This window comes from Pleurodeles waltl, chromosome 8 (genome assembly GCF_031143425.1).
Source record: "Pleurodeles waltl isolate 20211129_DDA chromosome 8, aPleWal1.hap1.20221129, whole genome shotgun sequence".
Taxonomy (NCBI): domain Eukaryota; kingdom Metazoa; phylum Chordata; class Amphibia; order Caudata; family Salamandridae; genus Pleurodeles; species Pleurodeles waltl.
Genome location: NC_090447.1, coordinates 181,278,254 through 181,306,220, shown reverse-complemented (window position 1 = coordinate 181,306,220; position 27,967 = coordinate 181,278,254). Strand labels below are relative to the sequence as shown.

Below are 27,967 nucleotides of genomic sequence, written 5' to 3'. Positions count from 1 at the left end.
TGGGACGCTGGTCACTTGCAACCTTGGACGGTGGGAACACACAATCTGCTCACTGACTACTTCAGTAACCGAAGGCACTGTTAAATCATCATAAGAAAAGAAACTACAGAATGTTTTACAACTGGAACTGAATCTGTTTGTATTCAGTTTACAAATTGGGGGATAACCAACCTTTTACACCTCTCAACCCATCCCGCTCACTATACACAAACACTCACATACACACATGCACATCCTTATACACATGCCCACATGAACACACATAGGTATCACATACTAACGCACACACAGCATACAATCGCGCAAGTTCACACTGTGTGTACGTGTACACACACACATACAAAAAGCCACATACACACCAACATGCTCACACGCATATACACTCAAACATACACATACGTGCACATTCACACACAAGAGTGAGCAAACATAGCACCTATGTATGTACTGAAACTTGCGCTTGTCACCCTTGCCCACACCGGTTATCTCCAATATGAAGAATCTAATGTGGGCAGACAGGCCACAAGCTGTACCCCTGTCTTCTAATCGTCTTACTAGCACCGCTCCCCACCGAAGACCCTTGCCTCTCCACTGCCTAAATGATACAAACAATGGCCAGGCCTGTCTCTGTCTACAAATGGACCGCTCATTAGAATAGCATTCGTTTCCCCTCCACACCCATCAGCATATTTGTGGTAGAGGTGCCACGCACACTTCCTGAATTTGAATGCCTCATCTATATTGTAGAGTTTAAATGTGCCCATGCTGCAGTAGGGGCTTCTCAGATAAAGAACGATTGCAACCCAAGCTGAGGGGTAGGGTCTAACCTGTATCTCGCTCCTCCTGAAGACCTCACAGCAGGGAAGAAGGGCAGTACATTCTCTCGAGCTCATGGAAGCAGAGTCCTCCTGTCTGTGTTTGTTTTAGCCCCCTGTGTTATCACCACCCCTGTCAGTTTGTTCCCGCTTCAGGACCGGGCATACGGATCACCTCCTATTCCACTAGTGAAGGGGCTGATGGAGGGAAGATGGGGCCCTTGCAGTCCGAGGTAGGTGTCACCACAGCGCTAGGAACTGTTAGGGACACCCTGTTTGCTGGGACAGTTGCCAGTGTAAGTGCATAGTGATTTTTACACATGCTGCTCCTGGCCTGACCAGCCTGGCGCCACATTCTCTGAAGAATGGATGGAAAAATGAAATGTTAAAACAGCCAATTGCCCCACAAATAAAAAAATAGAGCCTCAGTTGCAGCGGAAGGACGCTAATTAAGTCTGGACTGTACTTGGTCCAAACTCCACTCAAAGAGCATTAAGTGATCCAGGAAGTGACGTGTCACGAACTAGAAGGCAGCAAAGAAGAATGATTATGATGGTAACGAATGGTAAGTAATGGGAGGGCTAAAAAGACCCTTTTTAGTAGAGTTTTTTTTTCTTCTTAAACACAAAAGATCGTCGTCATAGCGACAGCACTTGCTGCCTGCCTGCAGGCTCGACCTAAAAAGGCATCTCTGTGAGGTGCTGTGAGCTTCAAGACACAATGTTCCTATGGGTCGCGCTCAGTTTTTATCACTGATCAAAATGGGAAATTCTGCATTTCATGCAAATCTGTATAACATGAGCGCTGCAAACTAATGTTGTAGTTATGTTAAACTTTCATTTCTAGTAGAAGGATATCTAGAATGGTCCTGGAGTTGAGAAGTGTTCACTGCTTGGTTGCTTAGTTTCCTGAGAGGAATTTTGCTGGCACTCTGGCATTTTCCTTGTTGCACAGGATTTGCTGCTCACTATCGCATCCATTATCGTAATGTTATCTTCCATTGACTTTCTTATTGGATCATCCTTGTTTTTTCAGTTTTGAGGTACTGCACTGATTAGGACATCCCTTTTAAAAACTGTACTAAAGTGACAAAAAGACCAACAAAATTAAACAAAACATAGTTTAAGTGTGTTAAATTGTCTTTCTGACTCTGTTTTTGGAGAGTGTAGAATAGGATGTTAGTGTGTGATGGTATTCCAAGTTAGTTAGGTTGGGCCTTACCTGCTGTGTTGAGCAGTAGCTGAAAAGTTTATTGGGCAAGTCTGTAATCCAGGAGGGCTAAAAGGATTACGGTGTGTGGTCCCAGGTCACCTTGCCAACTAGATTTATTCAAAATAAAAAAAAGAAGTTTAGCTCATTCAACTAAAAGATGTCAGGTTAAGGGTGCTGCCTGATAGAGCTAAGGGTCAGAAGCTCTGTCCTCAATCCACGCCCAACGAGTAAGCAAGTATACCTCCTCCACATACTAGGGAAGATAATCACTTACTCCTGTAGTAAACCCCCCCTTCTTTTATCATCCTCATAACATCACATCTCGCTCTGATTTCTCACCATCATATTTTTAAACAGATATATCAGAACTTCCATCATACCTACCAAACCTCTCTCCCTATCTTTCCACATTCTCTTTTATGCACAACATCACATCGATACCTTCTCTCTTGTCGCACTCCAACCCCAACTCGCTACTGTAATCCCTGTGGCTCAACCCGCTCACTTCCCACTCATCTACACCTACTTTACAACTCTCATATATAAATACTACCTATCTCCTCCACTTCCCATCTTACAATTCAGATTTACCCACCTCTGCTCTCATTCCCTACTATCTCTTCCTATCGCCTTTCACTCCAAACTTGCTCCCAACACAACATTTTAACTTTACTCCTTGGCACCCACAATCCCTAACATCTATTTTATCTACCCTAACATACCGCGGCTCACAGCTTCTTGTCTTAGCTCATCTAACCTCTCCCCCAACTTCCCACTGACATATCCAGTACTGCCTCAACTCTTGATATGCATTCATCCCCAAACACAGTTTACCACTCACAAACACATTCCACACATTTCTGCTCAACAATAATCCTCATCTAACACCAAATCCACCTTACTTCTGGAAAAAGATCAGCCTTTCCCACCTTCGCCTCTCAAAAATCCCATACTCACAATCTCCTTCTTCATTCAGGACTTAAATCACTTAGCACATCTTAACACTGCATAAAACCACAGGTCCACAGTTCTCAATTACAGATTTTACAGCAGTGAAACAAGGCCCCCATGGTTTGCCACCACCCCTTACTTATACATCTTCTACCTTCAACAACAAAAGAGAAAGACAAAACATCAATCGTTCAAGCGTTGCACCAGCTATAGTAAATCACAACAGAACTTAACTCTTTTTAATGCCTCACCAAAACATATAATCCTACACCAAAACTAGTTTCACAATCATAATCTGACTCTCTCTTCCCCATAAAACTGCATGAAATCTCTAATAAACCTACTTGAAACTGATAGCAAAGGTGAAGAATGCCACAATCCCACTACCATTGCGTTCACATAACTTCTATCTTCTCACTTTTCGAAGAAACATGAGACACATTTTAACCAACAAGAACCACACATCTACAAAACTACATGTATAGACTAACAATAATAGACACATACATGTCCGTTGACAAAAGAAAGCTACTACATCTAAATTGTTTGCTTAGGGATGCCTGTTTAATGAGCAAAAATAAATATATATACTTTCCATCTACTGATGGACACACAATTTTATATCTGAGATGAGAATGGAGCACACATGAGCAGAGTTCATGGGTTATCAATTCTAGTCATGGATCCTTAAATTTAGAGACTTTAGGCAACACACGTAAGTAAAGCAAATGTGGCATCAATATAACAAGTGATAATTACAAAAAATATATTGTTTCATTAACAGATTTTAATATACAAAATGCAAATATAACACAATTCCATGAAATAATATACAAATAGTTGTGATAAGACTAATACTATACAAAGCTAGTGTTACTCCTAAACTGAACAATGTTATCTCACACATTGCATATTTGAATCAATGGTAAAACTTTTCATCTTTTTCCTTTCCATCCAAACTAAATAATTGATCTTGAAAATTCAACCCAATTCAGTCGGTAAGATGTTTCATCTTTTTCCTTTTCATCCAAATGAAAGAATTGATCTTGAAATTCAACCAAATTCAGCCGACACGTGTTTCGTCCTCTGAAGGACTTTATCAAGGCTTATTGTTTTTAAGTATGTTAAATTCGATTCAAATTGGGATTTCCAAATTTCTTACGAAACCACAGCGAGTCTGTGCTTATTAATCTTCAATGAAGTGAATAATTTGATTTTTGTTAAGTATTTATAGTCATAAAAGCAACCTGTATTGTCTTACTGATGGACATAGAACTAGACATATTATTTATCGCTCAAACTTGGTTGGGAAAAGATATGATCCTGGTACTGCAAGAATCTGCCCTCTGAACATAAAGCCATTACACTTAACAGAGAAGGTGAAAAAAAGGAGGTGAGCTATCCATTTTATTTAAGGGCATCATAAAATTCATCAAGGTGGGGAAGGTGATTATATACGGTTATGAAACACTTCTTGCTAGACGCCAACCCAGTTCCACTTTCATCTGCCAGTTCCTTTTTCTCTATGGACCTCCACCCAGCAGTGGATCCTTTACTGGTGCCTGCTTAGGCACAGCTTTGTATCTATCAACAGTACTGTCCAATATAACTATACTTGGTGTCTTAAACTTCTGGTTTAGTGAACCAAATATGGTTCAACCAAATGCAATCATATCCATACTAAATGCATAAATATCCACCTGGAAAATAACATGGTCTAATCATCACATCTTCATCTTGACCTTCAAGATCTCCCGAAAAATATCAACTAATTCCCTTGACCCCTCTGCAACCTATAGACAGTGGAACAAATTAAACATACAGGAGTTGGAATCATACCAAATAATAAAGACGTAGCTGGTAAACAGTAAACTCAGCAGAAAGTATGAATGGTTGTCCTCAGGTTTTCAATCAATCAGGAATTAGTAAAGTGCACTACTCAACCGTGAGGGTCTCAAGGCACTGGTATATTTTAATCAAGGCGCTTTGATATATTGATCACAAAAAAAGCTTTGAAACAACGCTGTCCGGGGGGGCCCTGTACTGCCCATGGCAAGTGCATGGGTACTACGGGACCCCTGGGGCACCCTGCACCCCATCTCTGCCAGCCTTTTCATGGCTGGGTTACTGCCATGAAACCTCTGGCGGAGAAGGGGGTCGTAATCCCCTGGGCGGTGCTGCTCGCAGTGCTGCTGTGGCGGATTAGGACCGCCAACACTGCCAGACCATTGTGTGAACCAAATCTGGCTGTGCTGGCAGTCCGATCGCGTTGCTACAGCCACAGACGTAATATAACGCTCGGAACGCCGCATTGGCGGCGGTCGGACCGTCACCGTGACCCTGGCGACTACCAGGGTCGTAATGAGGCCCTTAGTGTCAGAAATGCGGCGATCATACAATAACAAATTCAATAAAACACTTCCAGCTTCCTCAAGTCATGTATGTGACATTATTATTATTGTTATTATTATGTGTTTATCAACAGGTGCTGCAAAAAGTGACATAAGTACAGATGACGAAGTGTAGCATATTTATATATCTATTCACTAAAAAAAACAAAGGTTACTGGGACCTTATAGTTAGGAAATAGAATTGAAAAATATATAGAAATTCACTTAAAAAACAAAGGTTACAGAGACATTATAGTTATGCTCACATTTTTAAAATACAAAACCATAGAAATTCACCTGTTATAGTTCTTTAGATAAATCTAACTATAACTAACTCGTGCCCTAATGTAACTATAACTCACGCCCCCGCCATGCACAGTTTTTTTGGTCAAAAATGTTATTGCAAATATTACATTGTATATAGCAGCTCCCTTCATGTGGGAGCATTGTTTTCATCTCTTCCCCTGCCTGCTTGTTAGATGAAAACTCTTCTTTCAGCAAGCGGGAGCATTTTTAAAGCTCCTGCTTGCTGAAAGTGGAGAGAGAGGGATATATATATATATATATATATATATATATATATATATATATATATATCTCTCTCTGCTGCAGTCTTTGGAGTTTCGGGGTGATCCTTCAGGCGGGGGATATAAGACATAATGGGATTTACATTTACGTGACTGGATAGCAGTCTCCATTGTGATGGAATAATGCCTCCACCAATATCTAAATCAGGCCCTAAGTGATTTGCCCAGAATCACAGGATGTCGAGCTGACGCCAAAATTCAAACCTGGTTCCCCAATTGCAAAATCTTCAGTTCTGGCCGTAACATCACGTCCTCTCCCCTAAGTGTTACATAAAATCAAGTGATCAACTGGATAAAAGAACATCAAGATAACAAATAATTTAAAAGATCTTTTGTTGCGATTTGAGAACTCACAAAATATGTCCTGATTTAGTTTTTTTAGAGCACTAACCATAATTTCTATTAGAATAAGACCCTCTCATTTTTATAATTTCTAAAGGAAATGCTTTAGGTATTATAGTTTTTATTTCATCAAGATGACGTCAGGCGTGCCACATTTTTGTAACAAATATAGAATGTTGGCAATCTAGTTAGAATACTGTGGTGGAGGCAGAGATCCGATGCACGGACTCGGATAATTGAGGGCAGCGAGGAGGGTGCAGCGGCAACAAGCTGACTATGCTGAGCAGGTGGGAGGGCAGTGGCAGCATAACCGACCATGGAGGTCATGGGAAACGGGGGGCATGGGCAGCGAACCAACCAGGCAGGATTGGCAAGAGAAGCTGTAGCAATATAAAAGGCCATTCAGGGCAGAAGAAAGATGCAGTGTCAGTACAACCATACATGCCAACAGACCTTTTTCAAGCAGAAGACTCCTGATGTTTCTAAGCCCAAAAGCGCTTTATTTGATCTAACTCCTGCCTATAATCTCTTCTTTTTCAATTTAAGTCGACAGGGAAAATCAATTTCCTGTGTTGGCAAGTATGGTACATTGGATCACAGAGGGCAGGAGGAATGGGGTAGGGACATGGACTTGGATAACAGAGCGCAGGAGGGAGATGGACAGCGGCACCAAACTGACCTTACATGGCAGGAGTTGGGGGTTGCAGCAGCACAGTACACACAGGGAAAATGGGACGGCAGTGCAGCACAACAGACCATGGACAGCAAAAGGGAGGGGACAGGGCTATGCACATGGGCTACAGATAGTAGAGGGGAAAGAGGCAAGGGCAGCAAGCTGACCATACTGGACAGACCGGAGGGACAGTTGCAGCATAACAAACTATGAAAAGCAGGTGGGAGGTTGCAGAGACACAACGGACCAGGCAAGGCAGGAGGGAGTAGGTACGGGCCTGCACATAGAAAACAGCGGACAGGTGTCAAGGAGGCAGGGCAGGAGCAGCAAGCTGACCTTTGAAGGCAGATGTGATGGGCACTGGCATCACAACACACCATGGAGGGCAACAGTGAGACTATAATGGCATACACACAGACAATGGAGGGGCCGGTGGGAGGGGCTGCGGCTGCACAGAACACCATGCTGGCAAGCGGGAGGGTTAGTAGAAGCACAACGGCCAGCGTGGGCAATTGGGAGGGGGCATGCACAAAGGACCATGGGGGACAGAAGGGAGGTGTAGGGGCAGGACATGGACGAGAGGGCAGGGGAAGGGGCTTCACAACAGACCACGCAGGACAGGCAGAAGGAGCAGTTGCAACAGAGCATGGCGGGCAGAAGGGAGTGGCAGCAAAATGGGCCATGGAGGACAGGAGGGAGGGAATAGGGGCATGGAACTCGGACAGGCAGGGTGAAGGTGGCAGGGACAGGCAGCAGCCACCTGACCATGCTAGGCAGGTGGTAGGGGCAGTGGCAGCTCAACCGAACACTCATAGAAGATAGGAGTGGCAGTGGCAGGTCCATGGAACATGTTGGGCAAGACGAAGGGAACAGGAGCATGCACACAGACATTGGAGGGAAGAAGGGCAGGGACAGCAGGCTATGCACAGAGCCTAAGCAGAAGGGTAATGATTAGGCATAGAATTGGGCAATGGAGGGCAGGAAGAGTGGGCTGGGATATCAAGCAAATTGAAGGGCAGTGGCAGCCCATCAAACCATGCAGGAGGGCTGGGCTGGTGCATTAACTTGGATAACAGAGTGTAGGGAGGAGGTGGATGGTGCAGCAAGCTAACTGTTCAGGCAGGCGGGAAGAGCAGTGGAAGAAGAATGGCCACACAGACTGTAAAGAGGAAGCAGGGACATGGACTTGGACAATAGATGGCAAGGAGGAAGGGGGGGCAGGATCTTCAGTTTTGTTGGGGTTGGGCAGCACAATTCCAGGCAAGGCCCTGCGTCCAAACCCCTGCCCCCACTGTGCATTGCGATGGGCATCTTACTTTAAGTAAAAAAAAAATTTTCAAAAGCTAGAAATTTGCTGAAAAAAACAAAGGTTACAGGGACGTTTATAGTTATGAAATAAAATTTAAATAAAACAGAAATTCACTTAAAAAACAAAGGTTACAGGGACATCATAGTTAGAATCAGATTTTACACGCACAACACCATAAGTAATCAGCTGTTATAGTTATTTCAAGTAAATATAACTCGCGCCCTAAGGTAACTAACTCACAACTCGGCCACGCACAATTCTTTCTTCAATAATTTGACTGCTAATGTTTCATTGATATTTTTGATGACTTTATAGAAGTTGTCATGAGTCCAGCAATATCTGGGGAATTAGCAGTGCATGGCGATGGCATGAGTTATAGTTTCTTGAAATAACTCCAACTATAACTGCTGAATTTCTGTGGTTTTGTGTGGGTAAATTTCAGAACCTGACTACAACATCCCTGTAACCTTTGTGTTCTTTTTTTTTTCTTTTTTTAACTGAATGTCGATGTTTTTAAAAAACATTCTCTTTCCTAACTATAATGTCCTTGTATCCTTTGTTTTTTTCAGTGAATACCTATTTTTTTTAATGTAAAGTCATTTAAATTATTCTACGTTAAACCATGGCCGAGCACGGCCTTTGCCTGCGGCCAGGCCCTGCAGGCAGCCCCTTGTTAAGCTCTAAACTCTGCCCACACACAGCCTAAAGAGTTTGGAGCGTAAAGGGGGCCCCTGGGACCACCATCTTCCTGGGTCTACACAATAGAAAAAATTAAGACCCCCTTACCCAGGCCCCGGGAACCACCAACACCCAGTGACTACATTTAAAAAAATGTGTGTGGGGTGGGGCCCTGGGACATTTTTTTTTTTTTTTTTTTTTTTTAAGGGGGGATGCCGCATGGCCCTCCCACCTCTTGGGCTCCGGGGACCACCAACTCTGCAAACACATAATTTGAAGAGAGATAGGAGGGCACGTGGCGTTCCTCCCTAGGCCGTTTTCAGCCTGGGGACCCCTTCGCTGGGCCAGGCCACGTATGTAAGGGTGCCCTGGCCTCACTCGAGGCACTCTTGAAATAGTTATGTGTACCGCGGGGGGAGCCTCAAGGCTTCTGTGGTCCCACAGGCTTCTGTCTCCTACAGGAGCCGTCGTTGCTCCAACAAGCAGGAGCTGCTTCAAATAGCAGCTCCCTGCTTGTAGAAGCAAAGTTTTAATCTCTTTCCCTGCACGCATATTTGGAGGTGGAGGTCCCTGGGGCCCTGTGGGCGTTCAGGACCCCCATATTGCTGATAAACTATTTTGCCCCATTCATTTGACAACTTTTGCCCCCTGGTGTTGGCGGCTTCTTTCTGGGCCAAAAGCTACCTTTCTGCCAAATATGTTGTTATTCCGTCTAGCAGTTTGGGATTTAGTTGTGTTCAAAATCCCTATGGGAATATTTTTTTTTTTAGTTTTTTTTTTATTAAACCCATACCCCGCTTTTTTTTTTTTTTTCCTCAGCCCCCACCTTGATGGATCACCCTGAAGCTTCCCATGCATAACAAGATTCTTGGGCACACTTTTTGCAAAGATAAAAAAACAGCAGAGAGTGAAATGTCAATGTTTCGACCCAAAAGATTTTCTGTTGGGTCTTATCTGGATGTAATCATCTGTCTTAAGCACCTAGAATAAATAGGAGAGAGGCCCTTAATAACTGTCACCCGCTGAATAATGAATGCATGGAAATGACCCTAAAAATGTAAGTAATTGTGATCATGTTTGTCATTCCAACCAATGACAAAGTATGCAGATTTCAAGGCACATAGAAACTAATCAACCTCAACAACTTACCCAAAATTGCAAATGGAGTGGTAGTGTGTCCACTCAGTAATATAGAAGGAAACACCTCAGTGCTTATCCAGGAGTCAGTTGGGGCCTTGAACTAAAAAACAATGTTTCAAGTTTGTTTTGTGGGTCTAGTACAACTTATGTCATAATGAGAATGATGCTCATCAAAAGTCTCTATAATCAGATGGGATCAACATACCCCAGATCCTGCATAGACCGATAGACGTATAAAACCCCAGCATGCAAGAACCGGGATGGCTAGTGCATAAAATAAATTAATGTTCGGCAAGGGCCAGGTCAGCTGCATTAGTGCATGCAATGTCATACCTTTTTGTGTAGGTAGCCCCTGCAGTAGAGATTTATATGAGCAAGTCACAAAAGCCAGAAACAGCATGTGGGCTGCCATCATGCAGTCTCATTGCACTGTAGTGCCTAGTGATGGTACTAGCTGTGTGCCAAGTGCCAAAGGTCACCAGCTAGGGAGTTGAGCAGCTGTTAGAATGGAGGAATCTTGTTTGTTATTGGAATTAACCACACATCTCCTTTTTGCACCACCTTTTTCTTTAATAATGTGTATAATGATATGAATTGAAGAGGCTCGGTGTGCTTGTCTGAATTAGTTATTTTATGATTATCAGGTTGCTACCTACTTGCAATGATCGGAGCCACTGACAGTTCAGAAGGATAGCTAAAACCTGATTATTGCCAACATGACTTAATAAAGAATCCACATGATGTGATTTTCTGCCTATTTTCACATACCCTCCAGGACCCTCTAGGATCCAGCAAGGGTGAAGTCAGCAGTGTCCTGTTACAAACAACTGCTATAATCGTGCAGTACGACATCTCCTTAGAAGCTTTCCACCCATGCATCTGTCTCAAACAAATACATAACGGAATGATCAGGGAAAGCCCTAGGGATTGTCCATTCCCCAGAATATTATTAGACTAACCTAAACCACCAGCTACCCGCACAAACCACATTGTACACGTAATGGAAAATAAACACAGAGTGAAACAGTTTCAGTAATGTTCAACATCTGTGTAAAAAGTCAGATGGAGTGAACGAATGAATTATTTATTGCATAATTACTTACAATAATTACAAATGCACCCGTCTACAAACATTAAAATTCCAATAATTAAAATACGCACAAATCTAAAAGCAATTGTGATGCAAGAGCCCGCCCCTTCCTTCTAGTAGCTCTTACATATAAAGTGCTTGTGCATTTGGGCTTTTGGGGGGTGGGAGAGTCCTCTCATCACTATAAAACATGATCGCAGGAGTCGACCCCTTTTTTGTAGTAACTCCGACATATAAAGTGTTTGTGCATTTGTGTGTGTGGGGGGCCCTGTTGTTCCTCTAAAACACGGTTGCAGAAGTCCACTCCTTCCTTCTAATAACTCTTACATTAAAAAATGCTTGCGCATTTGGGCATAAGGGAACTCTCATCACGATTATCTATAAGGATGATTGCAAGTTTGCCCACTGTTTGCCTTTGAGTGTTCTTTGGCTGGCTTGTTACTATCTTGATTTCCTAGTGTTCTACTTGCCAGTTGTGGCCTATCTGAATCTGTAGCCTTATTCAATTTAGCCCGGGGGTAGCCTAAGGCAGCCATATACAGATTAAATAGCAGCAGTGCCAAGTCACAACCCTGCTTTAGACCTCGATCCATGTAAAGCTTGTGGGTTACCGTGTTCCTATCCAGTTTTATTCTCACCCAAATATTGCTCTATAATGAGATGATGGCCTCAAGGAGGTTTTTCGGGACCTTCCAACTTTTTAGTTTGTTCCACAACTTGTTTATAGACACCCCTTCGAATGCCGCAGAGTAGTCCACAAATCAGGTGAAGCCCAGTAGACTGTTCTTGTTATTTGCTTGCTGTGCTAGGTAGGAAACTGCAACAATATTGTAAGTGGTTGCACCACTTTTGTGGAACCCAGTTTGGTAGAATGTCGCTGTCCTTGATCCAATCACTTATCTTGTTTAGTAAAGTACTGGCATATACTTTGCCTTCCATTTCTAAAAGGGCGATTAGCCTATAGTTCTTCTGATCTGTTTTTTCGCTGTTTTTATGTATCAGCTGCAGCAGGGAGCCTTGCCAAGAGTTAGGGACATCTGCATGAATCCTACATTCTGTTTTTAAGTTATATAGGACCTCCACCCAATATGTTGGTTCTTCTTTAAACATGCCGCCCTGGTGTCCCATCCCTACTTATCTTTTTTATGATTTTTCCTACAGCCTGCTGGTCCTGCGCCTTGCATCCTTCTTCCTCTTGGGACCCAGTGTTGAGTGTTGCACTATCTGCTAATCATATCTATTTGCTCCCTTGCTAAGGTTCTCCTGAGACTATATACTCTTGCTGCATGTGCTAGCCATGCTTCCGCCATCACTGAGTTATGCCTTTCTGATGTTTCATTCTCCAGTTTAGCGACTTATTCCCAGAATTGCTTATGTTTGTTGCTTTTGCACAGATCATACACTTTAATCCATTCCTCTACCATGTGCTTTTGTTTCAATTCCCAAGCGTGCCGTTTGTGGTCTCGATTGACTTGCTGGTATGCCCTCTCGGTGTCTTGTGTCCCAATTTTTGGGTGGATCCTTTTCGCCTTTTCGCCTTTTTTAAAATCCTGACACTTTCCCTCAGACCTCTGTTGTACCGTTGACCGCTCCCAGCTTTCCAGTTCCTCTTGTGCTTGGCCATCCTAACTCCCCTTAAAAGGGTTATGCGCAAGGTTGCAATCCAAGTGCACCAGTTCTGAATAGGGGGGATTCCGGTTTTCTCCATTCCTTTCACTAGTATGTTCCATTATCCATTTTTTCAATTTTCCTGAATTCACTGAGTTCCACCTGATCCTCCTTAGCAGCTTATGGTCGTCTACACTCCTAGTGTGGCTAAGGACCTCTATTTGTGCCATGAGCTCACTGTGAAACTTCAATTCTACCCTGAGCAAGGTGTGATCACTTGATTTGTGTTGAAGCATCTCGAATATAGACATCCTTTGCATGGTATTATTGCTTAAGAAGGTGTAGTCAATGGGAGTACGGTTGTTAAGGGAGGGGATGCTTAGAGCTTTCATTGGCTCAAGCCTCTGATGAGGCGCGGAGAAAGCTGCTAAATGCTTTTTCAGCAGCTGTCTTGCTCCTGTTGTTGGCCCCCTCGGTACCCAAGTAATGTAGCTTGAAGTCCCCTGTTCTCACTGTGGTCGTGGATGGATGTTCACACAGTAGGTCTTCAATAGGAGTGCGATTTACTTGCTGGTATGTGCAGGTCTGCAAATCCTTCTAGACGTACATCCTCGGTTGCCCAAGTTTCTTGGAACAGAGTATGTACGCCCTTTTGCAGCTCTTTCCTTGCAGGTTTGCTAATTAAAACACTTGTAATGCCTGCCACGTTCCAAAAGATGAGTTTAAGTCTGGTCTTTTTGCACTATAGTGTACTCCGTCAACTTGAGTTACTTGTTTTGCTGCCTGTATCTCTATCCGTGGAGACCAGTACTCCTCTTTTGTACTAGGGATGATTGCAGTTACTGCTCCGCAAACTAGAGACAGCATTGCTCTGATCCTCACGTAACCTTGCTCCTACTGTGTTGTATATTCCGTGATTCTTCTCCTGACTAGCCCCTTGGTTTATCTATATTTACCTCTTTCTGAGGTTCTGAAAGTTTGCCAGTGGTTGCACCGGTTGCAACCCTCTTAGCAGGCATTGTGTGGCTTCACTTTCGCTGTGGGCGCTTCCTCGGGTACTTGCGAGGCGGGCAAGCACATGAGTATTTTCCTTCAGTTGGCTCGTGAACCCGGGTACCCCGTCCTTAAATCCTTGTTTCTCCCACAAGACCAAGTAAGCAATCCCGGCTGTCTTTCAGATGACTATAGTGTATTCCGGGTATTCGTAGGAGGTCTCTGCTTGTTATTTGAAACGAGGAGGGGAAGTGGTGAATGAGTTTCAAAATATTAGCCCTGTTGAGGATATTGTGCCTTCCTCAAGAACTAAATAGCGGGTGAAATATTACTTTCCATGAGACACCAACTTTGACCCGCTGATCTGCCTCATTATTATATTTGTTAGTTGTTGTGCCGAACTTTCTGACCAGACGTCATTTGGTCTGGCAGTTTTCTTGTAGAGATTTGTGCTTGCTGTTTCCTTTACCTTTGCACCCCCCCCCCCCCCCCCCCCCCCCCCCACCGCAGGGTTTTGCCTCCAGCTACTGCATGCAAGCGTCAGCCTTATTGTTGTTTGCCTTTTCTTCACCCTTATTTTCTTGAGCCTGTCAGTGGGTTGTTATCCATGCTGTTGTTCGTGGTATTGGGGTTGCTTTTGTTTTTGACAATATTACTGTTATTTTTGTCCTTGGGACTCGTGTCCAGTTGCTGGTTGAAATTGCTGCTGTTAGTGCTTTTGTTGTCCGTTGAAGTCATGCTGATTAGCTGGTTGAAATTGATGCTCTTAGTGCTGTTGTCAGCAGAAGTCATGCTCATTGTCTGAGTGAAGTTTTCGTTATTGTTTTTGGAGCTATTAATTGTGTCTAGCAAGTATGATTGCTCGTTGAGGGCCTCCGGTAAGATGGTGTTTGATATTAAAGCCATACAACTTGTCTTTGCCCTGTTTTCTCCCTGCACATTTCCCCTGCTAATATTTCTGGTACCTTGTTGTTCATTCTCTCTCTATCAATGCTCATATTTGTACCACTTGTCATCTTAAGGCTTCGCAAGACCCTAATCATTGTTGTGAGCACCCACGTTGATAGTTTCTCTACTATGATCTTACAGTGACATCCATTTACGGTGGCTCTTTCTTCCATTGCTTCTAATTTGGCAGCAATATTTGCTATAGCGCGTGTTAATGTTGGCATTGTGTCCATTTGGACCTCCAGCTTGTGTGACTAACAGGTAAGGGCATTTGTGGCCATCATAAGAGTGGTATTGATTGTTGTCAGCAGTGTGTCTTGAGTGTTATATGTTTTATGGAGGTCTAGACTGTTCTGGGCTAACCTCCTGCATGCTGTCGACTGACTTGTCTGCCTTATCCATTGCAAGCGACTCCGATTGTCTGCTTCCTTCTTGCGGCTTTCTACTTTCTGGTGTGCAACCAACCACTCATGTCCACTTTTCCTTTTGAGCTTGAGAGCCGAAGCCGGTGTGGCCGTGTATCGTGACAGCAAGGCGAGGCGGGAAGAAGAACCGGCGGGGAGCAGAGTGTTAGTATGGCCCCCCCACAGCTCTTTCCATCTCAGTGGCCTCCGCGGTCACTGACCTCCAGCACTTTGTTCCTCCTGCTACGTCTGCACCCCTGCCTAGCCGCAACCTCACTGGCTCCACCCGACACAAGAATCACTGCAGATGCTCTTATATATTGTGCTCAGTGCAGTCGAGGTGTTTGTACATCCTGCATACACAGCTGCTTTAACAGAGAGACCCGATCCTTTAAAGAAACCCGAATAGGGAGGTACAGTGTCAACAAATGCACAAACTTGACGAGCAGGAACTTCACAATGAATTGTATCTACCCAATTAGTTGCCAAACAGAACAGCAAAAGAGACCTAAACATTTATCGCCTGCCCACAGGGAAGCAACTTTCAATCTTTATTTCTTCTTCCCCATATTGCATCCTATCTCAATATTCTTTAAAAATGCGTGAAAATTAACCTGATTTAGAGCTAGGGAATAGTCTATCTATCTTATTATTTCTATGATACTATCCTTCTCCATCCTCTGCTTGCCTTTGTGCCGCTGGGTGTGCCCTACTCTATCATATGCCTGTCTTACTTTCACTTTCTACTATACCTCAGTGCACTAACCATGCTTTTCCTTACAAATCATAAACTCTCCTTCTGAGGAACATACCTGCAATAGCTAACTTTTTTCATCCCACCCTCATAAACCACAATTGCTCCACTTTCTGTGTGACCTGTCCTTTCAATCTCACAATATTTAATCTCCTCTACCCTATTTATGTATCCCATTTTTTCGCTTGCATGAACTCACTCTATAATCACACCTAACTCCTGTTAACTTAATCTACCGCTGGACACTGGAGGAAGTGCTTTCATCAGTTTCATCAGAGCACAATACTAAACCAATAACTAACAAATTTGCAACAATAATTCATAACCGCTGGGTTAACCACTAACTTTGAATTACAGGGTGGCATGCTACAACGCCGTAAAGCACTTCATTGTTTCTTGGGGAAGGGAAGGTGTAAATATTGTGCAAATGCAATTACAATAAAGTAAAATACAATAAATGGCCAATATACTGGAATGTGCTTTGGCAGCTAAAAAGTGAGTAAAAACTAAGGCTAAGCGTCAAAGGGAAAAAAGATGATATTTCCTAATGCCTGATTCTTCTGATAAGTCAGAACTAACTCCTGAATATTGCCTCCTTAATCTAGACCAAGGAGTTTGTCCAGGTTCACAACTGCTAATTGTAGACAGGCAAGCAGTTGATATTATGGGTATGTGTCATTCTTATGGAATTCCTCTAGTAATTTAGACCCTCTTGAAATACCTGTGCTTGTAACATGGGGTTAGCCCCACGCAGTAGACCCAATATTTAAGAGCATATCTCTTCTGGGAAATAAGTTTCATCTACCTGACCCATTTGGTTCATGATTATTGCATAAACTTTTGATATCCCTTCAAGTGAAGTGAGATGCTCGGTGGGAAGCAGAATGACTCTGGGCCAGCCAGTATGCGTTTCCCAGGCAGGTTTGAGCTCCCCACGACCCACTCCCAACTTGTTGGTGTAGGTAATTGGTTAACGATACATATTAATGCAGGATCAGTAACTGTTCATTACTATGTTATTCACGAACCAATAGGTACAAAATTGGACGTGAAGTGTCTGAAACTGGCATTCTGATGCCTTTGTAAATTAGACTAATTTCACTCATCCCTAGTAACTATTCTATCAGGGGGGGAAATGGTTGAATTGCAAAGAGCAGAGAGTTGTGCTTCTTTTTAATAAATTATGTTAATGCTTGTAAACATTCTGTGATTAATCCTTCCTCTTTCAGCAGAATGTCCTACAAGGTATATCTTGCATCTGGACAGAAACCTGTGCTTACGGGCTGCTGGGGAAGGGCCTTGCTTTTGAGAAGTGTTTCTCTGAGTTTATCGCCACGTTAATCACCACCTTGTAGACCCAGATTTGGAAGATGTGATGTAATGGGTGCAGTGCCCAGCCCATGTAAATGGCAATATTTGAGTGGATTTTAAAAACCGAAAATCTAGTTCCATCAAATATCTTCATCCTGAATACCCGCTCGCAAATTATAAGTGTGGCCAGAATTTGGTAAAAACATGAAAATCATCTAGAAACGGGATAAAAGTTAGTTTGCGGAGTTGTAATGGAACAGTTAATCGTAGTTTACTGAAATTCTATGTACGCAGGAACGAGTTAACCAAAGTAATATGTATCTGTAATAATCAGGAATACTCTGGCCCAAGCGCATTTCATTGTATTTTAAAAGCCTAGAAAGCTTTGAAAACAGGTTTCCTGTTAAGAATAATTTTACAAGAACTGACCTTAGAAAATGATGTACCTGTATTGTGCTGCCGCAGTGTGGTACTCTGAGCCCAGTGCTCTACCTGATGTGTACTGGAGCAGCCGCTTGAGCCCTCGCCTCGATGGCTGCACCATGCCACCCATTGACCTGTGAGTCTCGGGCACCTTTTCCTAGTCCCCGAAGCAGCAAATCTGACCTGAAATCCGTTCCAAGTAGGGAAATGAGAGAATTTTGTTTCATATTGTCATTCACTATCTTTCTGGACTTTTTCAGGTTTAGAAACATTTATATCGGTGGCTAGAAAATTGCCATGTGAAGGACTCTATGATGTAGTTGAGGGCTACATAAAGATATCTATGGACTGTGCCGAAATTTTTAAACTTTTGGATGGAGAGAAACGGCCAGAGAGTGAGGTAAGTGTTATCAATAACCATAGAGTAACATGATTTTAGAACTGCCTTGTTTAAAACGTGTAAATTTGTTTACAGTTGGTAGAGCATATCAGTATTGTTGTCGGAATCTCTTTTAAGGGCCTGGGGCCTACCTGATTCAGAGTTCAGTGGATGCGAACTCCATCAAAAACATGACAGATATCCCGTCTGCTGTACTGCAAATGCCAGTGGATATAATGAACTTGTAATATGGTGGATGGTATATCCTTTACGTTTGTGACGTAGTAACGCCAATCTCTAAGTCAGGCCGTTGGTTAAGACCTTGTTGTCACAGTAATAAGTCTCTAGATTTTTACGCGCTCTATGGCTACACTAGAATCCCATAATTAGAATCCTTATTTTATTCTATGTGTGGCTGTTGATTCTGTGCCCAGCTCCTGCTGGCTGTTGCATCTAAGCACTGAATAAAGCCTACCTCATAAGTCTGCCTCTTTTCCTTAATACTGGCAGCGAGTGACTTGCAGGGTTTTAAGAACCCATGTGAAGATGTGAGGAGAGGAGTGTTTTGGCCCAGCTGTCATCGATTCCTGATGTTAATGTGAGACAAACATGTGAAATTCCTTTTGTGTCCTAGTAGGCTTCCAGACACACATGCATCTTTGACAGCAGATGCTGGAAGGGGAATCTAGCCATCGTGTGTTGGTCAGGTTTTTTTTTTTTTGGGACAAACTTTCCGACAAGTGTAGCTGGAACGCAGATGCATTCCAGCATTGATTGCTTACGTTACATACATCAGCATCCTGACGCTGGGGACTGCCACCATCTTGGTAGTATTACACAGCATTGGTGCATATCCTTAATATAGAGCATGCCTCCATCTATCAGCATTAGTGTCAGCAGTGCTGCACTGACCATACATTTTATCAACTCTTTAGAAAGAATGTGTTTTCAGACAGCTGCTTTGGAGCACCACTTGAGGTGCGTCCAGGACTTTGAAATGCTTCACATGTTTCTTGTCATTGTTGTACACACCCTTGTGAGTGTGAAGTTGCAATTACTTGCACTTCTGTATAAACTGTATGCTTTAATGCATTTTGTTTTCTGGTAATGTGCACAGCATTATTTCTATTAAAATGATTTGTTGATTTCCTAGTGATGTGTATGTCATGTACTACAATTGATTTAAAGTATACGAATCTTAATGAATTTTAGTTACATATATGTGTTCTTTGGGAACACATGGAAATTTAATTTCCTCAGGCATATACTAGTTTTGTTCCTTTGTGTATATGTGAGCCAAAAGCTGCCAACGTGCTGAGCATTGTGTGGTGCCCACTATATCACCTTTATGAGAAACCCTAATTGTCATTTCTGTCATTCAGCAGAACATGCCTTTTCTATCCTTTCTGTCCAGTCTGTGTCTACCATATATTAACTTGGAGCAACGATCCCACTGAGGGAGCTGCCTTTACGCACAATCCCCATCATGCTAATATTGTAGTTAGTAATGCTGGTCAGGATGGTCTAGGGGCTGCTTTGTTGCAACATGGAAACAGGAAGGATGAGGTGGTGCCATTTGCTTCCAGGAGTTCAGAGGAACAGATGCATCACACTCTGTGGTGAAGCGTGCAGCTGTACCTTGTTGGTGGGGAGTGAGTCATTTTAGGCACTATCTATGGGGTACCTAATTTAAAATTCCTATCAACCTCAAATCTTTGTTGAATGTGTTTGCACCCAGGGGTGTTAAAAAAAAAAAAAAAAACAATTAAAAGAAAATACACCCCAAGGATCGCTAAAAGGCTGTATAAACATTAAGGGGGTCATTCTGACCCTGGCGGCCGGTGACCGCCAGGGTCACCGACCACGGGAGCACCGCCAACAGGCTGGCGGTGCTCCCAAGGGCATTCTGACCGCGGCGGTTCAGCCGCGGTCAGAAAGGGTAAACCGGCGGTCTCCCGCCGGTTTACCGCTGCCCCATTGAATCCTCCATGGCGGCGGAGCGCACTCCGCCGCCATGGGGATTCAGACACCCCCTACCGCCATCCTGTTCATGGCGGGAAACCCGCCATGAACAGGATGGCGGTAGGGGGTGCCGCGGGGCCCCTGGGGGCCCCACAAAGTATTTCAGTGTCTGCTTTGCAGACACTGAAATACGCGACGGGTGCAACTGCACCCGTCGCACCCCTGCAACTACGCCGGCTCAATTCTGAGCCGGCGTCCACGTTGCAGGGGCATTTCCGCTTGGCCGGTGGGCGCTCTTTTGGAGAGCGCCCGCCGGCCCAGCGGAAATGTTTGAATGGCCGCCGCGGTCTTTTGACCGCGGTGCGGTCATTTGTCGGCGGTACCTTGGCAGACGGCCTCCGCCGTCCGCCAAGGTCTGAATGACCCCCTAAGAGTTTTCTTACCAGATGCAATATATTCCCGGTGCTTATTTATCTAGGATGCCTTTGTGGTCTGACATTGTGGATGAGGGGGAACCGAATTATGATGAACTGGTAATACATGCTCCATCTGGTGTCACCAAGGCGACCATCACGGTAGGAGAATGGTATGAAGCACTGGAAGAGGATGAGATTATTATGAAAGTTGTACGACCCATGAAGGAAGATTGACCGTCCATGTGTTTGGATGCTGGTGTGTGGATGCATAGTGTTGCAAATCTTTTGAACTGTTGCTTGTCACTGGTTATTTGAGGAGACATTGTGCAGTGAATGTCCCCCATACTTGCAGGGTAAGGTGGTAGAGTTGCCCCATGATGGGCTCATTGGCATGAAGCAGAAGATCAGATAACCGTTTTGGTGGTCTGGTTTTGATAGGTCTGTTGAGCAGTATGTGAGGCAATACTTATCCATTGCCATTAGAGAGAAATCACAGGACAGTGTTTCTAGGGCAGTTGAATCTGTACCAGTTCCGGAGAAGGCTGGGTCTAAAGCTGGACTGAATATCATAGTCCTTTGAATGCACTGAAGGATGTAGTAAAGTTTGTTATTGGAATTAGGGTTTACTAAGGCCAGCAGTATGTTTTAATTCCTTAAATAGTGTGAGAGCCCAAGGGTTCCTTGATAACTTATTTGCAGGTAGGGTGTTCCAGAAGAGATCCTCACGGACAATGGCCTTCAGTTTGTGTTGAATGAGTTTGCTGACTTTCCTTAAAGTTTGATTATCAAGCATGCTACTACATCTCCATACCACCCTAGCAGTAATGAACTTATTGAATGATGCAACAGAGTGATCACGGATAATATTCTGTTGTCCCTTGCCAGTGGTCTGATTTTGGGAATGAGAGTTGAAGAATTTGTTGTGGGCCATTTCTACACCCAACAAGGGGTCACCTTTTGTCTTGTTTAGAGGCAGAATTCCAGATTCCAAAATGAACAGGCTTTGGGTGGAGAATAGGGATCTTCCTGTGGAAAAATGTGCATTTTCTCCGGCAGTAAAAAAAAAAAAAAAAAAGAACGCTGAAAAGATGAAATATGATTGGCAGTAAATGTCCCAAGACTGTGCTCAGTTCTCTTCTCCCAAGAGAGTGGTGTCTGTGAAAGATTGTGTGGTCAAATTGGAAGATGGGAAGTGTTGAAACAAAGAAGGGATATTTATCAGTCCTCCTGAACTTCGTTTAATGAGTGGGTGAATGTACAACCAAAGTATGTTGACTGCTGTAAACAATTTGATCCTGTTTCTGTGGGGTCTCGAGCTGAAAATAATGAGACAAATTCTTCTGGGGATAGTGTTGTTAGAAGGTCATTTGGAAAACCCTTTCCCCGCCAAACGTACACATTATTTGACATAGCTGCATCATGGGGTGTGATGTTAGTGGGAATTGTCAGTTGGACTTGTGGGATTTTTGTGTCATTTAGGAAACATGCAAATGGACTGCGCATAATAGCATAATTTTCACATCTTTCTGAAGAAAAACATTTCAAAATTTCACCCACTCTTAGTGAATCAGTTCAAATTTGTGATTTATCACTCATTTACCTAAATATTGCTTGAAACACTTACTATCATTTTACATTCAACAATCCAATTCTGTGTGTGGTAAAGCTGTCTATTAATGTTCTATTATAACTCTTTCAAAACTCCGGTCTTCCCCGAATGAAACTGCATTCAAGTATGGATAATGATGTACTTTGGCTCTTTTTGTCTCATTAATATTTCTGTCCAGAGGGGTGATGGTGTTGACTGAATTAAAGAATGCTCCATTCCTCGGTCTGACGGCTACTGGGGTGATCATTTAATACTAGTTACTTCCATAACTACAGGTTCCAGAATGTCTGCATGCAAGCTGACTATGCATTTGTGGACTTGGTACCAGATTATGAAGTGGTCCCCGTGTCTTCTGAGAGTTGTTAGCAGTGCATTTTTTTTACACTTCTTCTATTTTGGGTGTATTGATGCCTTTGACCTCTAAAATGTATTGCTCACATAGTGCTTGGTTATGATGGCGGCTTTATGCTGTTTTGCCACTCTTATCTGACTCAGTATAACAATTGTGCCACAACAATTTGGGGAGACAATCTTCAGTATCTAATTTGGGCAGTATTTCCAAAACATATGTGCTACCTACCGAATACTCATGCTTATTTTGCCAACCACTGGATGTGTTTGTTTGATAAGCTTGGTTCCATTTTGTAGCCATTTTCCTACGGATGACTGTTCACGGAATCTTGCTCACTTTGCTGCACTTGTAATACCATTTACTTATCCAGTGTGCCCCCTTCTGGATTCTGACCTTTTATAGTTATGCTTGACTGAACATCTGTCATGCTATTTCTTAAATGGTTATCTGTTCCAAGTTATATATAAAGTCTTGTATCTGTATGCCTATTCAAGCAGCAAAATCAAACGGGTGCTCTTAACATGCCCTGCACTGATCAAGATGACCTAATGTTTGTGAGCACATCAAAGGATGAGCTCAGTGTCACACGCATTGACTAAACGTCTTTGCAGACGCCAGTGACTTCCTTTCTACTTCCAAGTACATCTTCTGTAGCCATGAGTGACTTAGATGCAACTGTAATTCTATTATCTGCCTTTCAATTTATATGAGGCAACAGAGAGAATGAAGTCCATAATGACTTGCATCCATAATCCTGGTACTCCACAGCAAGGAATTAGTCTTTCAAAGAACGTGCATCACGGATAGCAGTTTTTGTTTGGGGGGGCAGTCAACATACTAAATAAATTGAGAATTGATCATTCGCCATCTTACAATCTGCAAAACGTGGGACTCCTGTAGACAAAAACTGACCAATGCCCAGGTAAGGCCTGAGTTCATCTTTGTTTTTAGGTTCTGGGGTTTCCAGATGACACCGTAGAATTGGTAGTGTGGCTTAACCTGATGTATACAACTGACACTGGATATCGTTATGGTTCACTTTGAGAAGTTCACCAGCAGGGCAACCACCATTGGTGGAGAACTCCACAATTGGGTTTACTTCTCAGTAACCTTCTTAGTGAGTTTCAACATCACCATATCATCTTGTAAATATTGGATACCGTCAGTCCCTTTTGAAGCCTTTTAAAATCCATTTTGCCAAATGCAGGGACACTTGTAACTGTGTGAAACTACCAATTACAAGGACTAAAAGTGGTTTCTCATTGACAAAGTGGTGTGTGACAGACAAAATAATGTAACTTATAGTTTCTGTCCTCCCTGCGGACACTGATCGTCTGAACCTTTTAACTTTTATGAAAACCATTTAACACACCCCAGGACCACACCTCTAATAACACATAGCAAAACTGTTACAGTCAAGTCTTGTTCTGTGAAGATACAGACATACAAGACAAATTCTTGGCCCAAATAGCAATGGAGTGAATTGACATTATTCTATTCTCTCACAAGAACTAGTATGAAATATCAAGCTGAGCTCCGTTTTAAGAGACTTCAGAAATGTATTACAATGATATAAAAAATTATCTTTTATGTTTCTTGTTACTGACTTAAGGTATGTACATTCTTTGAAAAGTAAATGCGGACTGCTTCTTATCTCATGCAGTTTGTAAAATGCAGTCTCTGTAAGTGCAGTCGATGAAGCAACATATTGAGTATAGTATCTAGTCTCTGTATTGAGAACACTAAAATAGTCTTAGTAGAGCTACATCCGAATGAAAAGTCTTGAAATCTAAAGGCGAAAGTGCTTTTCTAAGTCCTTGCATTTACTTAAGTTGTTACATATGGACAATAGGGTTACCGTCTAGGGTGGGGTTCACATATTCTTCATAAAGTAGTTAGCAAATGCACCACCATATTTATTCTGTTTGTGCATTGTTACAGGCTCCTTCCCCTTATTGGTAGGCTATATATCCTGTCGTGTAGCTTGTCTTATGAAACTGCTGAGTAACTTGCTCTCATTTTAACTTTTCTCAATAGATCTCAGTTTCATACACTTGTACTACCAAGACCACACTTTGTCTTTATATGGCAGTGTTGTTTGATGAAATATCTGCAACAAATACAGGCATCATTAGCTTGCCGCTAATAGAGGATTAATAGACAAGAAAACATATCTTCTGTGGATTGGTCCCCTAGCATTGCCTCCATTTTTAGGGTCGCGCATGCGTATCGCAGCGAGATGCTTTAGTATTTAGAAAAGGGCTCAGAGCCCTGTCAACTTCACGTCAGTGTTTTTATTGGTTTGTGGGCTTGACTAATAAAATCTGCTTGCTTTCATAAGTCGAAGGCACGCATATGTCATGCCTTTTCCGGTGGCTACCCCTCCTCGAGCGCAGCGACCAAGTACAGAAAACATGCGAGGCTCACTGTTTTCCATCGGGCTCGTGGACTTCTTTTTCTCTAATTTACGAGCACGATCTCGCTTGGCAGAAGTTGAGCGCTTTACATAGTTAATTTCACTTTTTCGGGTTACATACATAAATGCACTTTTGCCCGATAGGTGAAAAGTCGAGTTAGGAGTTTACAATGCGATCAGCTCTAACATGAGCAAACGCGAGACCCGTTGCATTGTAAATGCTTGTTCTGTTCTTTTCGGGATTACTTGTTTGTTTACTGAAGTATTGGGACCAAGAAGCTTTCTTGATACTTGCACCTAAACATAACCTTTGAACATATAGTAACATGCTCTGACCTGAACATCAATGCAATAGATGACTGCTATTGCAGTCATATACAAATAATTAATTTTGACTACTGCATTCCAAGGCACATAATAAGGATGCTTGTTAACAATAGGTGTAGACGTATCAAGGTGTAAAACTTAAGCTATTGGTAATAATGTTGCCATATTGCTTTATAACGCAATTTTGGATCACTGTAAATAACTACTTTTACTGCTGCCCAATTTATGGATACTCCATTAATCAACTTTAAAAGGGTAGGAGCCCCCGCTAGCCTCTCCTAATTCAGAACATGCAAGTCACAGCAAATATCAGCAATGAGTATTTAAGTCAGTGCACCATCTTGCCAGCTAGAGTGGGCCCTTTTAAACTGGTAAACTAAACTTCGTACTTGTATAGCGCACTACTCACCCGTTAGGGTCTCAAGGCGCTGTACGCATACCGCTGTGGAACCCCTCCTGGCTTTTCCCTGTGAGGTGCCCACTCCTGGGCAACCTCCAAGGTGAAGCCAGGCATCCCAGCGCTGTTGGGGCCGTTGTGGAGATTAAGCAAGCTATTGCCCAGAGTTACAGAGTGGGACCCATGAATTAGATTAGGCACCGATGTGAGAATTATCAGGTTTGAGGAAATTGAGCCCAAGACCCGCCAAAGCGGGAATTGAACCCTGGTCCCGGGCCAGATTTTGCATCAGGGTCTGCCGCTCTAACCATTGAGCCACACTTCTCCATATTGGTGCCCACATTGCTGCCCATCTAGAGGTTTAAAATTATATGCCGTCTACTCAATCATAAGGTTTGTGATCTGTTCCTTTGCTAGAATTTTCTGAAATCTCGGTCCACTGTAGGATTAACAAAATAATCTGAGGAGCTACATTGATGCAATCACAAGAATGTGTGATCGCTTTCCCATATCGGAGTTCATTAATTAAATATATTCATCTTCTGTGGTCTAAGCAAAATATCTACCAGGTCCCAGGTTGATGGTAACTTTGCATTTTTTTTAATTAAGCTCTTTTCCGAATTGGCTGTTCCACATGGTTACCACTAGCATATTTATCACAGCATATTTATCACTTTCTTGTCCTTGTTCCGTCCATTAATATTTAGGATAGCCTTTGTATATTTGAATTGGTATAGATTTGGTGAAGCAGCAGCTGTAACTCACTACCTAAGTGTTTTCTTCATGATGGGGAACTTGGCTGCTCTAGACGAGATGTCAGACCATTGCTCCTCTGGGGCCTCTTTCTGTATTTCTGACTCCTATTTGACCATATAATAGTGTTTCTCAATATCGTAATAGTTCTAGAGCCATATATATGCACAGTGCTATGTGTTTATTGCCTTCATGATCAAATAGGGCTCCAGACCTATACATAATAATTAAACTGAGTATGTTGATATTGTATCAGCTTCTGACATATGACATTTTTACTTGCATTGCCTATGCCTATTGTCAAAGGGACCTACTCGTCATGCAGTTAGCCCAGTTCCTGAACCCTCACAGCATTTCCCTTTTTGCACCTTTCGTTTTACAAGACCAGAAATTATCTTCGCATTGTCAGTACTGGGAGTCAGAGGCAATAGCTAAAACCTTTACTTGATTTGTCAAGAAGATGTGTACTTGACGATGAGAAACAAACTCATAAAAGCCGGAACAGTGGTCCTTCACATCTTCCACGTAATACTATGATTCTCTAAGAAAAAAGAGAGTGGATAAAATATGAATGTCATGCAAAACGTCAACAATTCATATATTGGAAAATAAAATGCAATTACAGGGAGTGCAGAATTATTAGGCAAATGAGTATTTTGACCACATCATCCTCTTTATGCATGTTGTCTTACTCCAAGCTGTATAGGCTCGAAAGCCTACTACCAATTAAGCATATTAGGTGATGTGCATCTCTGTAATGAGAAGGGGTGTGGTCTAATGACATCAACACCCTATATCAGGTGTGCATAATTATTAGGCAACTTCCTTTCCTTTGGCAAAATGGGTCAAAAGAAGGACTTGACAGGCTCAGAAAAGTCAAAAATAGTGAGATATCTTGCAGAGGGATGCAGCACTCTTAAAATTGCAAAGCTTCTGAAGCGTGATCATCGAACAATCAAGCGTTTCATTCAAAATAGTCAACAGGGTCGCAAGAAGCGTGTGGAAAAACCAAGGCGCAAAATAACTGCCCATGAACTGAGAAAAGTCAAGCGTGCAGCTGCCACGATGCCACTTGCCACCAGTTTGGCCATATTTCAGAGCTGTAACATCACTGGAGTGCCCATAAGCACAAGGTGTGCAATACTCAGAGACATGGCCAAGGTAAGAAAGGCTGAAAGACGACCACCACTGAACAAGACACACAAGCTGAAACGTCAAAACTGGGCCAAGAAATATCTCAAGACTGATTTTTCTAAGGTTTTATGGACTGATGAAATGAGAGTGAGTCTTGATGGGCCAGATGGATGGGCCCGTGGCTGGATTGGTAAAGGGCAGAGAGCTCCAGTCCGACTCAGACGCCAGCAAGGTGGAGGTGGAGTACTGGTTTGGGCTGGTATCATCAAAGATGAGCTTGTGGGGCCTTTTCGGGTTGAGGATGGAGTCAAGCTCAACTCCCAGTCCTACTGCCAGTTCCTGGAAGACACCTTCTTCAAGCAGTGGTACAGGAAGAAGCCTGCATCCTTCAAGAAAAACATGATTTTCATGCAGGGCAATGCTCCATCACACGCGTCCAAGTACTCCACAGCGTGGCTGGCAAGAAAGGGTATAAAAGAAGGAAATCTAATGACATGGCCTCCTTGTTCACCTGATCTGATCCCCATTGAGAACCTGTGGTCCATCATCAAATGTGAGATTTACAAGGAAGGAAAACAGTACACCTCTCTGAAC

General features: G+C 42.9%; 1 protein-coding gene across 1 annotated transcript in view; it reads left to right on the top strand.

Moving 5' to 3' along the window:
- Positions 1–27,967, top strand: part of URB1 (URB1 ribosome biogenesis homolog) — a 683,114-nt gene that overhangs the window by 17,893 nt on the left and 637,254 nt on the right. Inside the window, exon 2 of the mRNA XM_069204026.1 lies at positions 17,889–18,028. Coding sequence (XP_069060127.1) covers positions 17,889–18,028 — 140 coding nt within the window. The remainder of the gene's footprint in view (positions 1–17,888; positions 18,029–27,967) is intronic.